Source organism: Anneissia japonica, unplaced genomic scaffold (genome assembly GCF_011630105.1).
Source record: "Anneissia japonica isolate Jap-2015-1 unplaced genomic scaffold, ASM1163010v1 scaffold2918_len238339_cov177, whole genome shotgun sequence".
NCBI classification, from domain to species: Eukaryota; Metazoa; Echinodermata; class Crinoidea; order Comatulida; family Comatulidae; genus Anneissia; species Anneissia japonica.
In genome coordinates, this window is record NW_022734790.1 from 157,779 (window position 1) to 179,125 (window position 21,347).

Genomic DNA, 21,347 nt, shown 5'->3' on the forward strand with positions numbered 1-21,347 from the left:
AGCATTTGGGTGAAAGGAGAGCTCGATTATTTGCCACTTATTTACACCAACCATAGTGGGGCTGAGGTGGGCGTGGCGGCGAGAACTTTATATGTTCCCCCACCCCCGTCAGAAATTCTCTGAATCCGCCCCTGAAAAGGACGCACATCTCCGCTCGCGAACATAGCTCGTACGTGCGTACAGTTCTTTGATCTTTACTGTGGCATCGACGATCCGATACTAGTTGCGAGTACAGCCGTCAATATTATTATTATGGTTAGTTGCTATGGTTTTTGTGACGATCAGCGTGTAGGGACGCGCAGCGCGTAGAATGGCGATGCCAGAGTTATAACCTTTGATGTCCCGAGATGTCCGTCCTCTTGGTGAATTGGTTAAGATGTCAAAAAAAAACATACTGGAGATGTAATCAGAGCAGACGATATGCACAAGTAACAGGCAAAGCATTACCTTATCTACAATACATTAGACTTAATAACATAAAATACAACGATGCTCTTGCCAAGAACAGTAGACTATAGACAAGCTATAGACAATAACAGCGACGTCATTTTATTATGGGATACATATTATTTGAGATGTTGTCGTATATCATATTTTTGAAAATCACGTTGTTTAAAAGAGAACTAGCAAAATGATTTTTTGTTCTAGAGAGGATTTTATTCTAGAGTGGATCAAAAATCCACTCTAGAACAAAAAATCATTTAAATCTTCTATATTCTTGATATTCAGATGTAGTATGGTCGTAGATATGGCAGACTTTTTTGTAACTTGTCTAAAATGATGATTCGAATAAAACAAATTTATATTTGGCCAATTAGCACACTCACCGCCACGAAAAATGGAAATATCAGAAGAAAAATATGTTGCTTTATTTTTATTTTTTGGGCTTACCATGTTGTTTAATACGACAAATAATAAATTTAATGTGTTAAAAATGTTGTATATCGCAGGGAAATATGCAAAGGAGCGGAAATCAAGCTTTAATTAGCAAAAATCTAATGATGGTCACCGAATGGGTATTTTATAAACCGAGAGAAAAAATGGAAAACAGATAGGAAAATTCATAACTGTGAGTGAGGGGGCACAATCTTATAAATATTTGCACTATATTTGGGGTTTACATTTCTTCTAATAACAAAAAAAATACAAAAAAAAAAAGAACAAAATCATTCTAATCTAAAAGAACAAGATTTCACACTGTCGAAAAAAATATATGATCACATGCTAAGGTCTGCTAAGAGAAGCTTATCCGACTTTAAAGGACGTTCCCTCCGCCCGCCCGTTCATTTTTTTTTATCTAGTGATGCTAAATCAATAGAGAAACGTTGGTCCCTGAAAATGGTCACGGGGGCCCTGATTTTCACTACAAATAAGAAAGAAAGGGGGAAAGAAAAAGATAAAAAGAAAAGAATTGAAAATCGTAAGACAGAAAAGGAAAAGAATAAGAAAAAAGACATAAGAAAGAAATGGAATGGAAAGGAAGCATAAGAAAGAAAAGGAGAGACTAAAACAGAAAATGAAACATAGAAAAAAAAGGAAACATAAGAAAGGAAAAAAAGAAGAAAAGGAAACATAAGAAAGAATAGGAAAAAGATAAGGAAACGTATGACAAAAAAGGAAAGTATAAGAAAGAGATTCAAAGAAAACAAAAGGAAATATCGAAAGACATTTATATAACTGTGGTTAAAAAATGAGAAGGTAAAGTAATAAAATGATGAGTCTTGTTACATTTTCTTCTTGTGATATGTATCTTGTTTTTTTTTCTACTGCTTGTTTCACACTACCCAGCACATATTTAGGTGGAGATGTTTGCGCTTTACAAATCTTTATTATTATTATTATTATTATTATTATTATTATTATTATTATTATTATTATTATTATTATTATTATTATTATTATTATTATTATTATTATAATTATTATTATTATTATTATTATTATTATAATTATTATTATTATTATTATTATTATTATTATTATTATGGTTATTATTATTATTGTTATTATTATTGTTATTATTATTATTATTAATAAACATATTATATTATTATAAGGCCTATGATTATTATTATTATTATTATTATTATTAATAACAACACGATATTCCAACTTAAAACAATGATTAATTTAGTCTTTTTGCAAGTACACGACTTTTAAAATCAATCAAGAGATTTTTGCTTTTCTCCCCTTTTTAACTTTCACTTTTGTATTAGTAATATTGCGACTACACTATTGTGAGTGGAAATAATATCAGTCTATTGTGAAATAAAGTGAAATCACCTCGACCTGACAAAATAAAGTAAAATTATCAACCATACATATTGACAAATCAAAAAATCTCCAAAAAATACGAAATGGTTCTTCTTGCAACATTATCGTTCAAGAGCGAGAATAGCCTAGCAAAAGTGTTTCACGGCGCTGACATTAGCTGTTTTTAGGTCATTTTTTGTCTTTCCACAGTCGTATCTGGCAAATACTTGTCGGAATTTTGTATTCCCTTCTGCATTTGGAAGGCAATATTTTTCTGATTGCTTTAGTATTTGTTTCAATTGTATTGCTTGATAAAGGTCACCGTCATTTTTCACTTTTCTATTGGTGCTATGCTGACCGCCCACCACGCGTAGAGGCTGCATTTTGACTTCTTTTTAGTGACTTCGTTTAAATTGCCATTTCGGCTGTTCACCAATCAAATATCTTGTTGTTCATTCCCCCCAGTAAACGGAAAGTTGAATATTCATAGATTTTTCTCATATAAAATATATAAATTGCAATTGGATGAAAAAAATCACCATCAAAACACTAATGTCAATATGAATGAACAATCCTGTCTAGGCATTATGCCCGAAAAAATGCGAAGCTTTGGTATAGCCTTCCGCTACCATTGTCAGAGGTCTAAAGGCCCTGGCCTTCATGAAAAAAAAAAATTACCTCCAGCGACTTCGTTGGCATTAAATTGCCATTTCGACTGTTTACCAATCAAATATCTTGTTGTTCATTCCCCAGAAAACGGAAAGCTGAATATTCATAGATCCTTCTTATATAAAATATATTTATTTATTTAAACAATATTTTGTGAGGGTGGTCCATCCACCCTGAGCTGATCAATTGGGACCCTCAATACATACAATTAGAACATAAGTATAAAAATTAAACTTGATCTTTAACATAAACAAATTAATTAAGTTATTCCAGAATATGAATTCCCATTGGATGAAAAAAAAAATCAACATCAAAACACTAATTTCAATATGAATGAACAATCCTGTCTAGGTATTATGCCCGCAAAAATGCGAAGCTTTGGTATAGGCTTCCGCCATTGTCAGAGGTCTGGAATCCACCATCAACTAAACTGCCTTAAACAAAAATTGGTTCGTGTGGGAATCGAACACACAACCTCCAGGCTTGCTATCTATTATCCACCATCAAACTGCCTTTAAAAAAAAAATTGGTTCATGTGGGAACCGAACACACAACCTCCATGTTTGTTATTCATTAAACTAAACTGCCTTTAAAAAAAAGGGGGAAAAAATGGTTCGTGTTGGAATTGAACACACAACCACCAAGTTTCCTGTAACATGATTAGTCTATTTTTTCTAATTTGCATAATGAATTTTTCAAATATTTTTGTCTATTTAAAAAAAAAAAGTGCGTAAGTTATGGATTATAAATTTAATTCTACATTTTTAGACAAAAAAATAAACCCTCTTGGCCCACGGCCCATTTTTGACACCATGACCATGCGTAATATTTACCGGCAGTGTATATATACGAAGAATTTTTTCTAGTAGGATCAGAGTTGACTAACTGGTACTTGGTGTGGTACTAAATTTATCGCATTTATGGCTTAGGGGCCGCGGTTTACCTCCCTCCGTTTAGTATGGTTTAGTCATGCTGGATCAGAAATAGTAAACTCGGCGATCGTGGATTCGATTCCCACACGGGGCAAGTTTTCTTTTTTTATTTTTAAAATTTTTTAAATTTTTGTTTTTGAAGGTCGTGGTTCGATTCCCACACGAGCCAGTTTAGTTGATGGTGGATAATGACTAGCAAACATGGAGGTTGTGTGTTCGATTCCCGCACGAACCGATTTTTTTTTCCCTTTAAGGCAGTTTAGTTGATGGTGGATAATGAATACAGTATTGTAGGCCTACTCGTTGATGACGTCGCGAAATAACAACAAACAACAACGTGTCATGTCCGAGCCTAGGCCGTCATGGAAGCTCACTGGCTCCTGTGTAATTCTTGTTGAGCCAACTGCAGACGAAAAGGTTACAATCTTTTCAGAGATAAGCCGGAAGAAGGTTTTAGACAGTGCCCATGAATGGAAGGATTTTAATATAGTACTGAGGAATGGAAGTTAGCGAAGTCCTTGGCTTGCTTAACCGTTTTTCTTCGATTGTCGCTTCCAACCGTCTAGGCGCGTCTAGCCTAAAGAGGGCCTACATGGCAGGTCGAGATCCATGAAAAGTCGTATATAAAGATGTGGGATACCCTACGCGGTGCTATTTACACGATCTATTGTTACTTTTTCGCCAGTGACCTCATGGTAAAATCGTATATAATCGCCTATAACTTCATAAAAAATAGCCAAAAAAAGAATATAATGGTTGATTCTATTATTAATATCATATCAAAAATCCACTCTAGAACAAAAAATCATTTTGCTAGTTCTCTTTTAAGTACGTACTTCTACACCCATTTTCCTTCATTACTTTTTTTTTTATCCTTTATGTATTTTTGTCACAAAAACTATAGTAACACTGGTTGGTTTATTTTCTTTTATCACTGTAACTTTGTCAGATGTACTGTCGATGAAATTGAAAGCAATGATCTAAATGTAAAACAGATTTACCATCGAACACATCGTCAACACTATTAACTTTAAAAAGTTTTACATTTAGACGTTTTCATAACTAAAATTACTGAGGCATGGCCTACTATTCAACTTATGTATAATACTATTGTTTGCTGTCGAATTAACCTCTACTTTCCCTGTATTTAGTTAACATAGTACAGTATTAGTTAACCTTACAAAATTGACAAGTCCATAATGATGTAAGCCTACCTTTTCCTCAATTAATATGTTCAAAGTGCGCAAGGGTGCCGTCTTGACTGGTACCGTTAACACGGAGGAAAGAAATAGACCTCATGAGTTAAGCATGAAGACTAGATACAACAGCCTCTCAGAGTGTACTCCAGGCTTTCAGGCTGATTGATATGTTACATTATAGCATCTCATGAAATTTAGACCAATAAATGAAATTAATTTAGAAGATGCTTATGTACCATGTATCATGCATAGCGCATGCGCACCTGTCAGGTGTTGGTTGGTCGAGTCTTTCACTAGATTGTTTGCTTTTTCGCTTTTCGTCATTCGTTCATTCGTTTGACTGCTTGGAATGGTAAAATACGTGATGTTAAAAGCGTGTAAAACAACATTAGAATGACAACAGCGAAAAAATGAACTGTAAAAAGCTGTTAAAACATTGACAATAAAATATAGAGTAAAAATAGCGAGTCTTCTCTATGTTTAAATATTGTTTAAAACTGGCAGTTGGTAAAGTTATGCCACCAGCACACTACTGAGCTGAAGCAATTAACGTTAAAACGACAATTGATTTTGATCAGGATAGCAGAATGTTAGTGTTTCTGGAGTCTTTTACGTATCTGAGATTTTATTACCGTAACGCAGTATTATATTCCATATAGTTCGAAACACACGTAAACCTGTCTCTTATACACATCTAGATGTGTATAAGAGACAGGAACCGAACACACAACCTCCATGTTTGTTATTCATTATCCACCATCAACTAAACTGCCTTAAAAAAGTCAAGCTGCATATGTATATGTGTGTCTGTGGGTGTGCGTGTGTGTGTGTATACAAGATAAGTCACTAGACAATTACTACGTCTAAGGATTTCCCTCATTGCTATAATGAGTAGTGAAGTTGAAATACCAAAAGAAAAAAAAATTATTTAAAAAGTCTAGCGTTAAATAACACGAAAAACAAATATGAAATCATACAGATTATAAGGTTAAATGAAAACCTACTCGACGTACGTCATGGAAACTCGAACTATGACTGCTATTAACATTCAAGATATGTAGAATGATGTCATATTTTGATATACACATCTTTTTATTTAGTCTTTGCTTGGACAATATTTGTAGAAGATTCAAGCACGGGAAGCGACCAAATTGCCGGTCAGAAAAGCCCTGTGCAAAAACATAAGAAAACAGGATACAAGAATAAAAATAAAATGAGTTTATATAGTGTAATTGTCGGTTTAAAAATATTCTTTAAATGGTTCTCATGCCCACCCCCTACTATGGATTTTCACCAAAATTTAGACATTTCTACATTGAAACAATACAAAATATTCTGAAAAGTTTCATTTAGATCCATTACTAAGATTTTTTAGATATTTAGGTCTGGAACCTTAGCAATTTAAATGACCCTCAAATTTACACCCGAATCTGGATCGCCACTAAAATTTAATATTTAATATTTGTAACGTGGTTAAATTTTCCAGAAAGTTTCATTATGATAAATCGATTAATTTTGAGAATATCTGGATTGGGATGTTTACCTTTAAATTCTCTCTTATGATCACACCCTACTCAGGATCGTCACCAAAATTTAATCATTTCCTTATTGGACCATGACAAACCATAGCTACTGAGGTTTCACACTATTATTCTGGATCGTCAACAAATTTGAATAATTTCTTCCCTTGTAACTTCTTGTAACTTCTTTCCTAAAATTTTCATTCTGATCAGTGGATCAGTTTTTGGTATATCTGGTTTGGCACATTTTATTTGATTGGTGATAAATGCTACGTTATGCTACGTTTTCATGAAATTATGCCTAGCATTAATGCTACATGCTACCGGAGTCCAAATTAGGCCAAAAAACCCACTATGGAATAAACATAATGTGAAGTCCGCCCTCAGTCATCACACGGGGAAAATCGACAAAAAAAGCATGTGGTGATACAAATTGTATGTAAGTGTATATATGTATTCTAAAAATGGCTCCTGATATTTTGTTCATGGCCATTTATCGATGAATGAAATTATGCAAATAGGCCCATAAAATGAGCTAAAACAGTTTTAATATTAGGTAGTTTTCGCTGCACGACGTTAACCTTAACTTTAACGTCAGTACCCAACATGCAACGCGATAGCTCCGCCATTTTTGTAAACAAATCGAAATACGCATGCGCAAACCCGTAATTAACCTACGTCGAGCACGTAAAATCCTTACATTTACGTATTTCGCAACGTAAGATGAATAAATTATGACGTCATCGGTTAAGGTTAAGGTTAACTTCATGCGGCGAAAACTACCTATTGTATAATTTAAATACTGTATTAATAAACCACTGTAGTTATTGAAAGTGAACCCAAAACAACTCATACTGGTGAACAGTTTTCATTTTCAGTATAATGATCAGTTGTCTAAAAAGTTTAGTGTTATTCAATAGTGAATATCATGTGCATGTGGCTTTGTTAACAAAAAGCATGTAAAGTGTGTTTTAACAACATTGGTATTTAGCAGAGATGACACGGTTAATCTTACATTTTCTTGATTATTTCAGTTAAAAATTGAGCTACTGTATGATTTTTGATATTATATACTGTACACAGTTAAGCAAAAATATATCCAAAGCAGACATAGGAAACCAAAGAAATGAGCACCTGTACTGTAACTTATCAGCTACAGTATGATGCATTACATTTAAAAAAGAGATTCAAAATATGCTTTTTCTACCACTACACAGATTACTTTGTAGCTTTGTAATCATTCTCTGGGAATAACTACAGTACTTCCAATGGGAATGTAAACTTTTGATTGAAGCACCTTATCATGGATTCAGTAGATTTGCAAATCTTAAATATTCCCTTTGGTGGAAAAAAGCTTTTTTGATGACAGTCTTTATTTTCCTTGTGGAAGAAATGTACACTGAAGTGATTTAAAATTTAAATGTATCCATGTATACTGTAACAATTATAATATTTTAGGATACCTTTTTGTACAAAATAAGAAATTAATTACCAAGTGACATTCTGGAAAACATATTTTGCCAATTTTTTAAGCTTTATTATTCAGTTTGTGCTAAAAATTTTTTTATAGGTTTCCGTTTTTTCTCTTGCTTCTTGTATTGGTCTAATTTTATTTTATTTTATTTTTTATTTTATTCAGTATAAAACCAACAGCGATGAAAACCGCCACTAACAGGTTCAACTAAAACATATATAAATATATATTATAAACTTCAAAACTGAAATAAACTAAAATACACTTACACAATTTTAACTATTTTACTTTTAAAAAATTTTAAGACTATCATAAAAAATATCATTTTAAAACAAGTATCAAGTAGTCTATTAAATTCGTTCGGTAAACGTTGAAAAATACCCCGTTTTGTGCAATCAACACGACCGTAAGGAACATGAAGTAAACACTTACTGCGGGTACGAGTCGGGATGTTTAAACTGAACATAGAAACAAGAGGACAATCATAAATGGAATTTAAAGACTTATATAAAAATACCATACCATGTCAAAAATAATTCTACGATTTTCAAGAGACATAAGAGAGACATTATAATTGGGACAAGTATGACTAAGAAACCTAATAAACTTATTCTGAACATTAGAGGTATATTTATATATATATTTCTATAGCTGCCTTTAAACTATATTTTTGCCTCAAAGTTACCTTACAGTATTTACTGTTTTTATCATTGACTTTGACATAAACTTATTCTGTATGCTATTTCCCACAGTTTCTTATCATTGATCTGTTGTTCTTTTAATATTGTTTATTTAGATTGCTTATTTCGGCAGACTTGTATTTGCTTTGAACACCATTCTTTGTTTTTTTAGGACCGCCCCCATTATTTCAGTAGTATATTATAGTTAGTTTCTTATCCCATTTGTACAGTCTCCTGATGAAGTCCACTGTGTGAAAGAAAGCTAGAAAATAAATTATATATTGCTAGTCTCAAAAGTGCTGCTGTTATTTACTTTATATTGTTCTATACTGTACAGACTAACGCGGCTATACTTTTTATTCTTCATAAATCGAGGTGTAGTATTCCAATCGATCTATCGAAAAAGAATGAGGAAGAAGCATTGTTGTGGGGTCGCTTGTGTTTGGCGGCAGGGCCAACTGTTTCATTCTGTTTTCGAGGGGTGTTCTCATGTTTGAGAAAAAGAATAGGCAATTTTGAATTAGTCGGTTTATCCCAGGTAAGTATCCACTCATAGTCTACCAACATCACTAATGATTTGTGTAAGCAAACAGGCTCAGGGTATGCTAAATGCCCAAATAACCTACAATGATTGAATAAGAAATTAAAAGTATAATGAGTTGCAGTAGAAAGTAATTTAGGAGTTATCAAAATCCATAGCTATTTTATTATCTAGAGGTTAAATCACTTTATGAAGCTCATTATGGGTAATCAGTTCAAGAAACATTGTTCTTGTGACAATACTTCCTCAATTTGGGGACAAAATAATCCAAAAACCATTTCTTGAAAATAAAGGCATCTATCCATGCTTGGCATTACAGTAGTTTCACTGGTTGGTTTTGGGGTGACATTTGTTGAGAAGTTTTGCCTCTGTGTGTAGTGTAAGGCCTACTTCCTTGCTTTCTGTATCTACTGTAATTTGTTTAGTTGTTTTTCCATTTATGATACTGAACTTGTCACCAGTACAATGTCATCCGCAAACCGGAGTTCGGTATGTGTATCTATATTTTATTCCTTAGCATTTATGCCTTAGCACTACATTAACAGGACATTGCTGTCCAAAAAGCTAGCATCTGTTCTTAAACACTACTCACAGAATAACTTGTCATCTGAATATCAACAAAAAAAGATTAGCTAATCTACATAAAAACATAATTTAAACCTTGTGTTTTTGTATTGTATGGGCATTCTTATTGACGTGCAAATTAACCAGCATCATCTGAAAACAGACAGACCTGGTTTTTACCAAATAATAGATTTGTCTTAAACAGTTGTATTTTTCTTTCCTCGTTGTCATGCCACTCTTTTACAAACATACACCTAGGGTTACTTTGTAAATTCTAAAATGATGTAATGATTGTATGCTGACTAATTGCAAAAACGATTTGCAATTTTCATCCCCAACGAAACTGGGAATATATACTCCAACTATCTGAAAGCAAAAGTTCTCCTATACAGTCGCTTTACAAGACTAAAGCACCAGTCTGGTGGTAATTTTGTGACCGGAACACACAAATGACGCGATAACACCTGAGGTATTAATTTAAAAACTCCATTTTCAACAGGTACCTCATAGTAATGTAATTTTGATCTATCCTCTAGCAGTTGTCAGCATTCAGGATGAGCTGCAATTCCATAATTGTTAAAAGAGATGGTGCAAATAGCTAATCACCTGATTTGGTCCTTTTTGTATCCCTTCATCTGTCCAACAATTGACCTGCGAAGAAAATCCTTCTGCATGGACTCAAGCTACATTTCCTGCAAGTCTTAAGAATATTTGGCCTTCGAAAGTCTTCAGCTGGTGTTTACAGGCATGCCCTTATTGCAACAAACTCTTCTATTTTAGTTTAAAAAGCCCATTCTTTCCTTTAAACCTCATGACCCACAGTGATATGAAACATTGTGCATCTTTCAATTCTGCAGGAAAATGAATATGAGTGCACTGTTTGCGATGGATTCTTTAATGTTTATATGCATTATAAAATTATGTATCTTCAAAAAAATAGTTTCTGTCACCATGCCAACAGTCAAGTATTGTAGTTTGTAAACAGTCAGTAGACTACTGTACATACAGCATTCATTGAATCGAACCACTTGTTTTTACAAATATACTACTACTTATGTACTTAATTGTTCAATTTTAATGGTAATTTCTGTATTAAAGTTGGTTTTTTTTAATTATCATTATTTTATACTTTTAATTAATTATGTAACTAGCATTGGTATTATAACAAATGTGTATCATGCAAAATCACAATAAAAGTATCTTTTAAATTCTGTTTCTTTTTGTAACTTTTTGTATTAAAATTTAAAAAAATTCCACATTGACAGGTTCTGAATATGGATTGCCTGAGGTTTTTAAACATGATATTCGATATTGATAATGCATTGCAAATATAATACAATCTTGGAAAAAATGTACTGTTTATAATATTAAATATGTAAGGATTATATAATCATGAATAGAAGTCAGTGTAATTTTCTTTTATTCATTCATATGATCTGTCAGCAATCTATATGAACTGAGTAAAACTGAACTATTTAGTAAATTAAGATGCAATGTCTGCAGTATCATGAGCTAAAAAATGATTAATTCATATATTTAAGTATTAAATTTACAATGGCCAATTGAATATTATGCCTTTTCTGTGTAATATTTTGCATTTAAAAACTAGAAATTGCTGGTAATTAATATTAGGATTTCTGTAGGATAACAACATTTTTCAATCTGCACCTAATTGAAAGTTAGTAATTGAATGAGCTATTCAAAATTTTGTTTATTTTTTGAGGTAGAGTATTTTCCATTTACAGATAGTGCATTTTTAATTTAATGTGTCACAATATTGGTGTAAAAATATGCTAAAGTTATAATATGTGAAGTGTTGGAAGCCATTTTAGAGAGTAAAATATTAAAATGGTGATAGTAGATTTTTTCCCGAGGGTTGTTCCCCTGGTGTAGTAGTTAAATTGTCACGTGTTACAGATACAGTTGGAAATGAAATAAATTTCAATTTGTTTGCAAATCATGGCATCAGGATGATCATTTCAAGTATAGAAGATTGAATGGAGAGAAAACATCAATAATAATTTTACAGTTTTTACATTTACGATGTACACAAAGATTAATGACATTATTTGCCACAAGTGGAGCTTTCCCACAAATACTTGTGATTACATCTGCGTGACAACTGGTTAGTTAATGGGACTAAAATCATCCAAATGTAGATCCCTCTGCATTATTTTTGAAAAAAACTTCAAATGTACAGTATATTTTTAATGACAATATTATCTTTACAAGAGGAACATCAGACATTTTTAGGCTCCATCATCTCATTACGTAGTACCGAGAAATATATTTTTCAGTTAATTATAAATGATTGAAGAAGCCTAAAAACTATAAATAAATAACTTTATAGACATGAATTTCAAAAGCAAAATTCATTCCTAATGTCTATTGCCTAGTCTTAAATATCCACTTTTATACTCTTAACGATATTAGTAAAACTCACCCAGATAGTTGATACGGTGCTATCAGCAGTAAATGTATTAAAATATGTTTATTCATATCACTGGGGCTTCATATCTCGATATATTACAATCCGTACTTTGAAAACCATGAGCTTGCCCATGTTTCTTACCCGGTTCAAGTGGTCCACAGATAAATCATGTATAAAATATCTCTTACCATTGTATTAGAAAATTGTTTTCTTGAAGATAAAGTTTTGGAGCCTAGACCCACTCATACCAAAATACAGTAATTGTTAATAATAATCATCAAGTATTTATGAATAATCATAAAGCCGGTATTTAAAAATGGGCCTAGCCTATTAGAACTGTCATGTGTGTGAGCGGTTCCTTGACAAAACGGCAATAAGTCAAAACGGCAAAAAACCAAAACGGCAACACTTTTTGACCAGAACGGCAATAGACCAAAACGGCGATAAGTCAAAAAGGCAAGACCAAAACGATGCTAAACAATTTGTCATGAAAGTAAAAACGCGAAAAAATAAACTAATTATAAACATGAAAGTACTACGATTAAATACCGGTACGGTAAAAAATGAGGCTAAATAACAGCAGCAGCAGCAGCAATAATATCATTAACAATAATAATAACAATAGTAATAATAATAAAATTAATAATAAATAATAATAATAATAATAATAATAATAGTAGTAATAATAATAATTAATAATAAATAATGATCATCATACTAATTCAATATTAAGAAGATTCGGGTGGGTGGGGGGAGCGGAACAATATAAACCAGTAAAACATCTAAACTAATAAAAATTTTAAATTCAGACAAAATGTGGCAAAACAATTTGTCATAAAAGTTTAAAAATGCGAAATAATAATAATAATAAACATTGAAAGTGCGAAAAAGAGCCCATGGCAATATTCGATTTTGCGTATCGGTACAATTTTAAAACGATTCAAAAAATTATAAACTGCGGCCCACGCCCGGTGGCGCTTGTTAGTTTTGGCATTGATTTTGCTCCTTTTTGCCATTTTGGTGTGTGCCGTTTTGGTACTTGTCATTGCCGTTTTGCTTCATTACCGTTTTGGTCATTTCCGTTTTGGTTTATTGCCGTTTTTATGATGTGTTACCCTTTCCTTATTTATATATGATGAAATAATTAACCTTATTATATATATAAATAATGTTTGGTTACCCTTTCATTATTTATATATTTATAATGAAATCAGTAAACTAATTATATACTGTATAAATAATGAAAACATTAACACAATTATTTACATATAGTCCTTTAGATGTAAATGCGTTATATATAAATAATGATGATCTATTCAATTAAATGTTAAATAATGAATTATATATAAATAATTGTGTTATATAATAAATTTACACTTGGCGCCTCATACGTTTTGACCTTTTACCGTGAGAGCTCCTGGTGCAGGTAAGGATTTTTGACCTGCTGTCTCTGGGAAATGTGTCACAACTATAAAAGCTTCATATGCAAACGAAATATAGCTTAAATTTGAAAGTACTGTATCCAGGGGTGAGAGTGCATGGGACTGTGGCCCAAGAAAAAAATAAAAATAAAGAAAACGGAGAGAGAGAGAGAGAGAGAGAGAGAGAGAGAGAAAAAGAAAAGAGAGAAAGATTTTTTAATTTAAATTCTATCAGTGCCTTTGTGTGGCGTCAAGCATTGACGCCACACGAATTGAACACGAATCACAAACACCACCCCCACCCACCCTCCTCCCCCGCTCGGAATGAAACAACTATTATGACATTCTTGTCCTTTAACAACTAGCCAATATTAACGTCACTTAAACGTGCATTCAATAATCAACGACATATAGTATGACCTATGATTTCATACTCCATCCTTTGAAATGTTGCCATTTAATATAATAATGATGATGATAATAATAATACGACGATGAACTGTTGAGGACAGCAACAATAATGATGGCAAAAGCGCACGTACCCATTCTACATAATCCATATGACGGTAAAGCAGAAGAATAGGCCTAAACCACAGCACACAGCGTGACTACATCCATCGCAAAGAGGCGCTTATACTCATTCATTCATTCATTTAATTGGTCAATATCAACATATACAAGGAAAAAACAAATAAAACCACTTATAAAACCAGTTAAAACAGTAATTCAATTTTTTTTTAATATGTAAAAATTCTTTAAGAAATATTTTAAAAATCGAAAAAATGGGTTAAAAATTCAAAGATAAAAGGGTTAAAAATACAGTGCATGTGTATGATGAACAATATGAAACTGCAATTGTTAAAATAAACGACGGACGCTGACATAATTTGAGACAGCAGATTACATGTATTCATACCACTGACTGAAACGCTCACATATTGTAGTGGAGCTATGGCTAAACCCATAGTTCACAGCTTGGAAAACTCATAATACTGCAAATAATTTTGAAATTAGGTTTGCTGCGTAGCAATGTAAACGCAAAACAAACAAATAGACAAATAATAACAGTGCTCGAATAGGAACAAAATGCTATAATCGTATCAAGCATAGATATTCAATAAAATGTTCGGTTATTGAACGATTCAAACCTGCAACGTCTCGCAATCATACCTTTTAGAAAACATTTTATAAAAACAGTGATGCTGCAATTTGCTTTAAAAATAATACAATACACTACAATAAACATTTGTTTCTGGAAATAAACAAAATACAATTACACAATTCATGTCTTCTAAATAAGTAGGAAGAAATGGAAGAAACTGAAGTTAAAAAAAACTTATATGATGACCTAAGATGGAGTGCCTGTGTTTGAGACGACATTTTTCAATCCGGCAGATTCCTCATCAACAATTATTTATGATACATTACAAGATTTAAAAAAAATGAATTTTTATTTTAAAATGTTTTGATGAGACTTACTTAGTTGATACTCTATAGGCCTTCGGAAAAGAGTGTATTAGGCCTACTAAACAATAGGAATCAACACAAAATAATAGTTAACAGTGTCGTATTAAAAACAAAGGCTGTGCAGATAATCATATAAAGAATATACGACATGCCAGTTAAACGAAAAACGAAATTGCATAATGGATGTGTACCAGTGTTAGCCGGCAAGAGAGATGTAGACGCCCCCTCTTTGCTAAAGTAATTTAAAAAAGAATCCCATCTCAGAAAGAAAAACATGGCCTTCTAATTAAGATAGTATAGGCTTCTTTTCGATGTAGTACTTTTATTATTCAAACCCATCCAGTGGTCCTAAAAAAGAACCACAGGTTTTCTATTCGAGGTTTTACGGTATCTTTGAAATATAGACTTGAATAGCTTAGAAGATGCTTGCATTCTCAGACCAAGGTTTTGGGTTCAATTCCTGTAACAGTAGGACTTTTTCTCACGAGTAAAATCAATTCCACTCCCAAGACTCATAAAGCATAGACATTTTGCTAATAAAAGCATCACATTATTTCATTTATTTAAGAGGGGCCCTGAATATCAGGCGACCTTCTATGAAACGCTAGAAGGGTCACCCTCTATGAATATGGTTTTAAAACTATCTAACGAGCTTTACACTGTTTGCACTGGTTAAATTTGTATGTTGTTTTATGCCAGCTTTCACATTGGACGGAAAAACCACAATTTTTGGATGGATTGTTGTTTAGTCGAGACTTAAATCCAACGACTGAGTCTCCCGTCCAATGTGAAAGTTGGCTTGTAACGTTATCCAGGATGTCCGACCTAATACCGTACCGTATACAGTATGTCATCTCACTATGCCTCATAAATATTACGGCTGTTTTCTCTAAATGTTGGTTATTTTTACAAGATACAGGTCAACTTTATTGTAAAATAAATATATGTTATATCTTAACTGTAGAATCATAAATAAACATAGTTAAATAATTCCTTAGTACGCAAACAATTCTTACATTAGTAGTTAAATATTTTTACATTTTCGTACCCCAGATTTGTCACAGCAACTCTTCTTGGGTTCTGAGATGCCATGCACAATCCCTGAGGATTCTTTACCCCGTCATTTTGTCTGTCAATTCTCTTAACAAATTCTCCCATTTTTGTAAAAAGCTGAAGTTTATGTTCACTTGCCACAATTATGTTTTCATCGTGATCTACTAATACGGCACATGGAAATATCACATTACCATCTTCATTGCCTTGTTGTACTAAAACTTTAATGAATGAACCTTCACTGTCGAACATTTGTATTCTGTGATTCCATGTGTCCGCTACAATAAGATTACCCTCCTTTGTTATGGTAACATCCTTTGGGCTACTAAATTGGCCATTTTCACTGCCTTTAACTCCAATTATGCTAATTTGTTGATCATTAACTAAATTGACGGTAAATATGCAATCTTTTAAAAAATCTGCAACATAAACAGTATTGGTGCTTTCATTAACATCTAAACCACATGGATACATCATCAAATTTTTACCGATTGATTTTATCATGTTACCATCTGGTTTGCAGATGTGTATGCACTTGTTAGCTGTGTCGCTAAACACAATGTGGCCACTCGTTTTTAATTGGTACACTCTATGAACACTAGCATTTTGTGAGATATTTATTATACTTTTTACATTTGTTGATTGTTCTATTTTAAGCATCTGACTTGACAGAAAACAGATTAACAGATATCTGTCTTCAAATATTGCAATATCTGTTACCATTTTATTAATCTCAATAGTGTCTTCCAATGATCGGCGCTCTACATTTATGATGAGCGGAGAGCCTTTGATTGGTTCTTCATTTAAAGTGACATCTAGTTTCCAAACACCAGGACTGGAACACATCGCTGTAATAATACATTCTCCATTACTTTGTTGCTCTACTTTAGGGCTAATAGTAGACGTTTCTTCGATTACTTGTGTCAAAGTCGCTGTAATATTGCTAGCAATATCGTCAATTTTGGCACCTTTATTTAATTTAACATCAAACGTCTGTCCCTGTGTAACAGTCAACGAATCTATGGTGAACTTGGTATCAGCTATTGGGTGTTCTACAATACGTCCAATGTTCTTTAAAAACTCGTTTTCCTGAATAAAATGTAACTCTCCATTCTCTTTTGGATCAATATTTTTTGCCAACTCCATCATTTTTTCTTGAAGTGCCATCACTGCCTCATGACTTGATAACAAAACAGTTGGTTTTTCACTTGTTAATAACTGCGACATGAAATTCCATTTTATGTTCATATCAGATAAGATTGCAGTTAGCTTATCAATTTGACTGCTGTTAGTCTTTTTCTTTTTAGTGTACAACACATCAAGATCTTTAAGTAATCTTTTTTCCATTTCGTTGATCATGTTTTTCATTTCGGCAGCAAATGTATTGATATCAGTCTTACATTTCACGTTGTTTTTCTCAAGTTGTATGGCATTCTGCTGAACTTTTTCCCAGCTACTCTTTACCGATGTTCTGAATTCTTCCAAATCTCGCTTAGCATGAACTGTAGTTTTCATGAAGATTTTGAAAGCATCAGAAATGTCAATAAATTGGTGTTCCTTGTGATCTGTAATAGCACAGCTTGTGCAAATCGGAGTTTTACAAACCTGGCAATAACACTCTAAAACCTTGTTTTTGTGGAGTGAACAAACGCGGTCATTCAGTGAAAGCTCAAGACATGTCACTGAATTGTTTGTATCATCACTTGGACGAATAATATGATACGTTAATTGAGGAAATATTTCATGTTGCTCTTTGCAAGAACAGCAAAAATACTTCACACAATCTTGACAGTGAAAATTGGCATTATTTTTACCACACACGCACCGTACCTTGCCTTCTTTCTCCACTTGTATACCAGATTTCAGTAAATTTATTATAAATGTATTTGGCGGAAGATTTTGGAGTTCTTCCTCTGGAATTCTGTATGTCTGAAAGCAGGTAGGGCAGGCCAGTTCTTCCTTTTGTTTAAACACATTCTGAAGACATACCAAACAGAAGGCATGGAGGCATGGCAATGTTGTTGGTTGTTGAAGTCTTCTAGAACAAATTGCACATTCCAAAAACTTTCCTTCTAGGTCTTCGAAGAATTGACATAGATTACTTTCAGCCATTCTTTATTTCCTAAAATATAGATACCGTTAATGATTAGAAATCAGTATGAAATTGCTTTGAAAAAAGGGAAACAAGCAGTCCGTGATCACCGATTAATTGAATAATTACAATGATGACTTGCATATTCGTTATAATTTTTTTTAAGGTTTTATTTTATAATATGTTTTACTGATGACTGATTATTGATATTAATTATTAATTGGGATTTAAAAAAATTATTATTTCATACTTTTCATCTGATCATTTCCATGACCTTCGCATTTGTATTATATGTGATATTATGATAAATTATTGATATACTGTAATGGATTAACCACTTACCACTTATTCTTTGTGTTGAAGAGTGGCCAGTAAGCCAAATGAAACTACTGGTAGGGCCTATTGTATTGTATATTCACTAACCTCGAGTTTGTAAATACTTTAAAAAATACTATAAAATGTTATACCTCCATGGTCACTATAGGCTTGTTCCATTATCGATAAAGTAGAGCCCTTCCTTTAGGACACCCCTATTGGGACACTTCTCTGTGAAACGAGGAGAACTTTATCTTTACACTACGGCCAACACCTGTTAAGATAACGCCACATTAAATGGGACGGGTACTCTTTCGTTAAATTGTCAAATCTATACAATTTAACCACTATTAGGGAACTCTTAAAGCAATATTTGGTCATTAATATTGCATCGGAATCAAGAAACAACATCGGGAACATTTTTAACTTTTCAACTTTTGTATTTTAATTACATATATGCTGATTTGAAATCATAATGAATTATTGTTTGCATTGCAAATTATGTTATAAATTAGTTATAATTTAACTCATTAGGTCAATGTATTAGGAGTTTATGTCACTGATTTAAAACTTTCCGTCATCTGACTGAACGGTTCACTGCACACCTTAACACAGTAAATGAGTCTAAACGAGACCCCATTTTCTAAAAAAAAATCGACTAGTATATACATACAGTAAATTGAATGGTTTCATTGATTGACAATCTGGGGTGATTAGATTATAAAACTAGGTATTATAGGTTGTATAATCATCTATATATTTCTACAGTCTATGCAATTAAGTGATCATTTTTCTTTCAAAGTTGACAACCTTTTATGATTTTGTATACAAAAGGCTAAAATTAAGGGGGGTTTTTTTTAGTAGGCCTTGCTTGCTTCTATTCATAACTCGGCATCCATAGGTCGCTGAACTTTGAAGTAAAAGGCAACTAACTGCAGCTCATAAATTAAACTTCCTTGTCATGTAAGTCTTATGTTTTTTTTTTATTTAGAAGACCGGGAATGATCCTTTTTTTTTTTTTCAAACGTTTCTATTTAAATCGTTTTTAGCAGTTGACAGAATGACGTCACAAATTTAGTGTAGTTTGTGGTGGGTGCGTTCATGCATACCCCTATTAAGGGAACACATTTAGTCACGAATGTGTCCCCATGATAGGGGTTCTATTGTATTATGTGATTTATAGACCTACATTTTGCTTAAGTTTTAATCAGAGTAAATAAAGAAATTAATAACACCAAACAGGTGAAAAAAAAAGAAAAAAAGTTGATCCACAACCCCTGTCCAAGTTTACACACACCTTTCAAATACTACTAAGGAAACAGGCGTGGCGTGGCTGCGTTGCGTATATTACTATGGAATTACAGTATTAACCAATCTATGGCTAGGATGCATGATGACAGCTCGGCCTGATTATATACTTCAATAGTCCCTAATTAATTACTAGCTTCATCAGCTCTCGATGGTATTTTAAAGTGTGACCACATTATCTGGTAAATGTAACAACTATAGTTTTTTTTACCTTTACTGCAAAGTCGTCGTTTTCTTCGTCTAGCCGACCTTGTTTTATCTGAGCCACGGAAACACTTGCGTATTTATTTCCTGGTTTGAAATAAAATATGAAAATGATCAACGCAAACGTCGTTGACGTCGACATTATTTCAACTTGTCGTAAGAATCGTAAGAAACGTATGAAACGTAAGAAATTCTGATCTTTACGTCGACAGGAAACCAGGCTTTACGCAAAGTTGAAATAATGCCGACGTCAACACGTCAACGACGTTTGCGTTGATCGTGTTGGGCCGCAGATAAACAAGCAATTTTCAGCCGCTTACGAAAGTTGAACTTACGACGTTGAACTCCATCCAGAGTCCAAAACGAGCGCTTGCGACTGTTACGTTGAGTTGAATTTTTCTTGCGATACGACGACATAAAAATGACGTAATTTGTAGTCACTTACGATTGGCTGCCTTTCCCACTAATCCGCCCTTGTTACCCAGGGTTTTCGCGCGAATTTGCCTCTATCTCTTTATATTATGAGCTGCATTGTAAATGTTAGCAAAACGTCTAACATTAATAACATGAATTATTGCAAAGAAGTTAGGCCTACATTATTAAAATTGATGTTTGTAAAATTCATTTTGTTTCACAAAATAATGATGCTCCGAACATTCCCTGAACATTCGTGTTTCGTAGTACCACCAAATTTTAATTCTGGGAAATTGAATTAATTGGCCACGGCTTCAATGTGCTTGTCACCCAATATACTTTGAGAGATAGATTTAGGACCAAAAAAAATCGGTACGCGGGAAAGTTGGATTGGTGGTAAACTTTAGCCCTAATTGACAAAATAGATATAAAACGGTCCTCACTCCTGCTGTATATATGGCCCCCTTGGTTTGTGATAAAATTTGTTATTTTCATTTTTACTACTCTTCTCATTGAAATTTTGCAACGACCAACTAATTTTTTGCAGTATTATTCATTATACCATCATTGTCGTCATTACCATAATCAAACGGTGCTGCTGAGCTCGTGCCACTAATCCACTGGCATGTATGCCTATTTCGTATTTGTGTGTAACTGATACATTTTACAACCCCGGGTTTTAGGAACACTGGACTGCTGAAATTGCTTTAAAAATAAGAACAAATTGAGGTAAAATTTCAAATGCGATAATTATGTTTTTTTAATCTTGAAAAAATATTTTAGTCTTATTTTTACATAGGCACAGTAGGT

General features: G+C 33.0%; 1 protein-coding gene across 2 annotated transcripts; it reads right to left on the reverse strand.

Annotated features, from left to right (window-relative positions):
* Positions 1 to 14,594: 14,594 nt before the first annotated feature.
* On the reverse strand, positions 14,595 to 20,617 carry LOC117116500 (E3 ubiquitin-protein ligase TRIM71-like). Of its 2 annotated transcripts, XM_033260560.1 has the most exons (3): positions 20,131 to 20,617; positions 18,764 to 18,885; positions 14,595 to 18,326 (listed from the first exon to the last, which is right to left on the reverse strand). In XM_033260560.1, the coding sequence occupies exon 3, from the start codon at positions 18,314 to 18,316 to the stop codon at positions 16,169 to 16,171; it is 2,148 nt and encodes a 715-aa protein (XP_033116451.1). In that variant the 5' UTR covers positions 18,317 to 18,326; positions 18,764 to 18,885; positions 20,131 to 20,617; the 3' UTR covers positions 14,595 to 16,168. The 2 variants fall into 2 exon arrangements, with proteins under 2 accessions (XP_033116451.1, XP_033116450.1); XM_033260559.1 differs by lacking the exon at positions 18,764 to 18,885.
* Between the last annotated feature and the right edge of the window lie 730 nt (positions 20,618 to 21,347).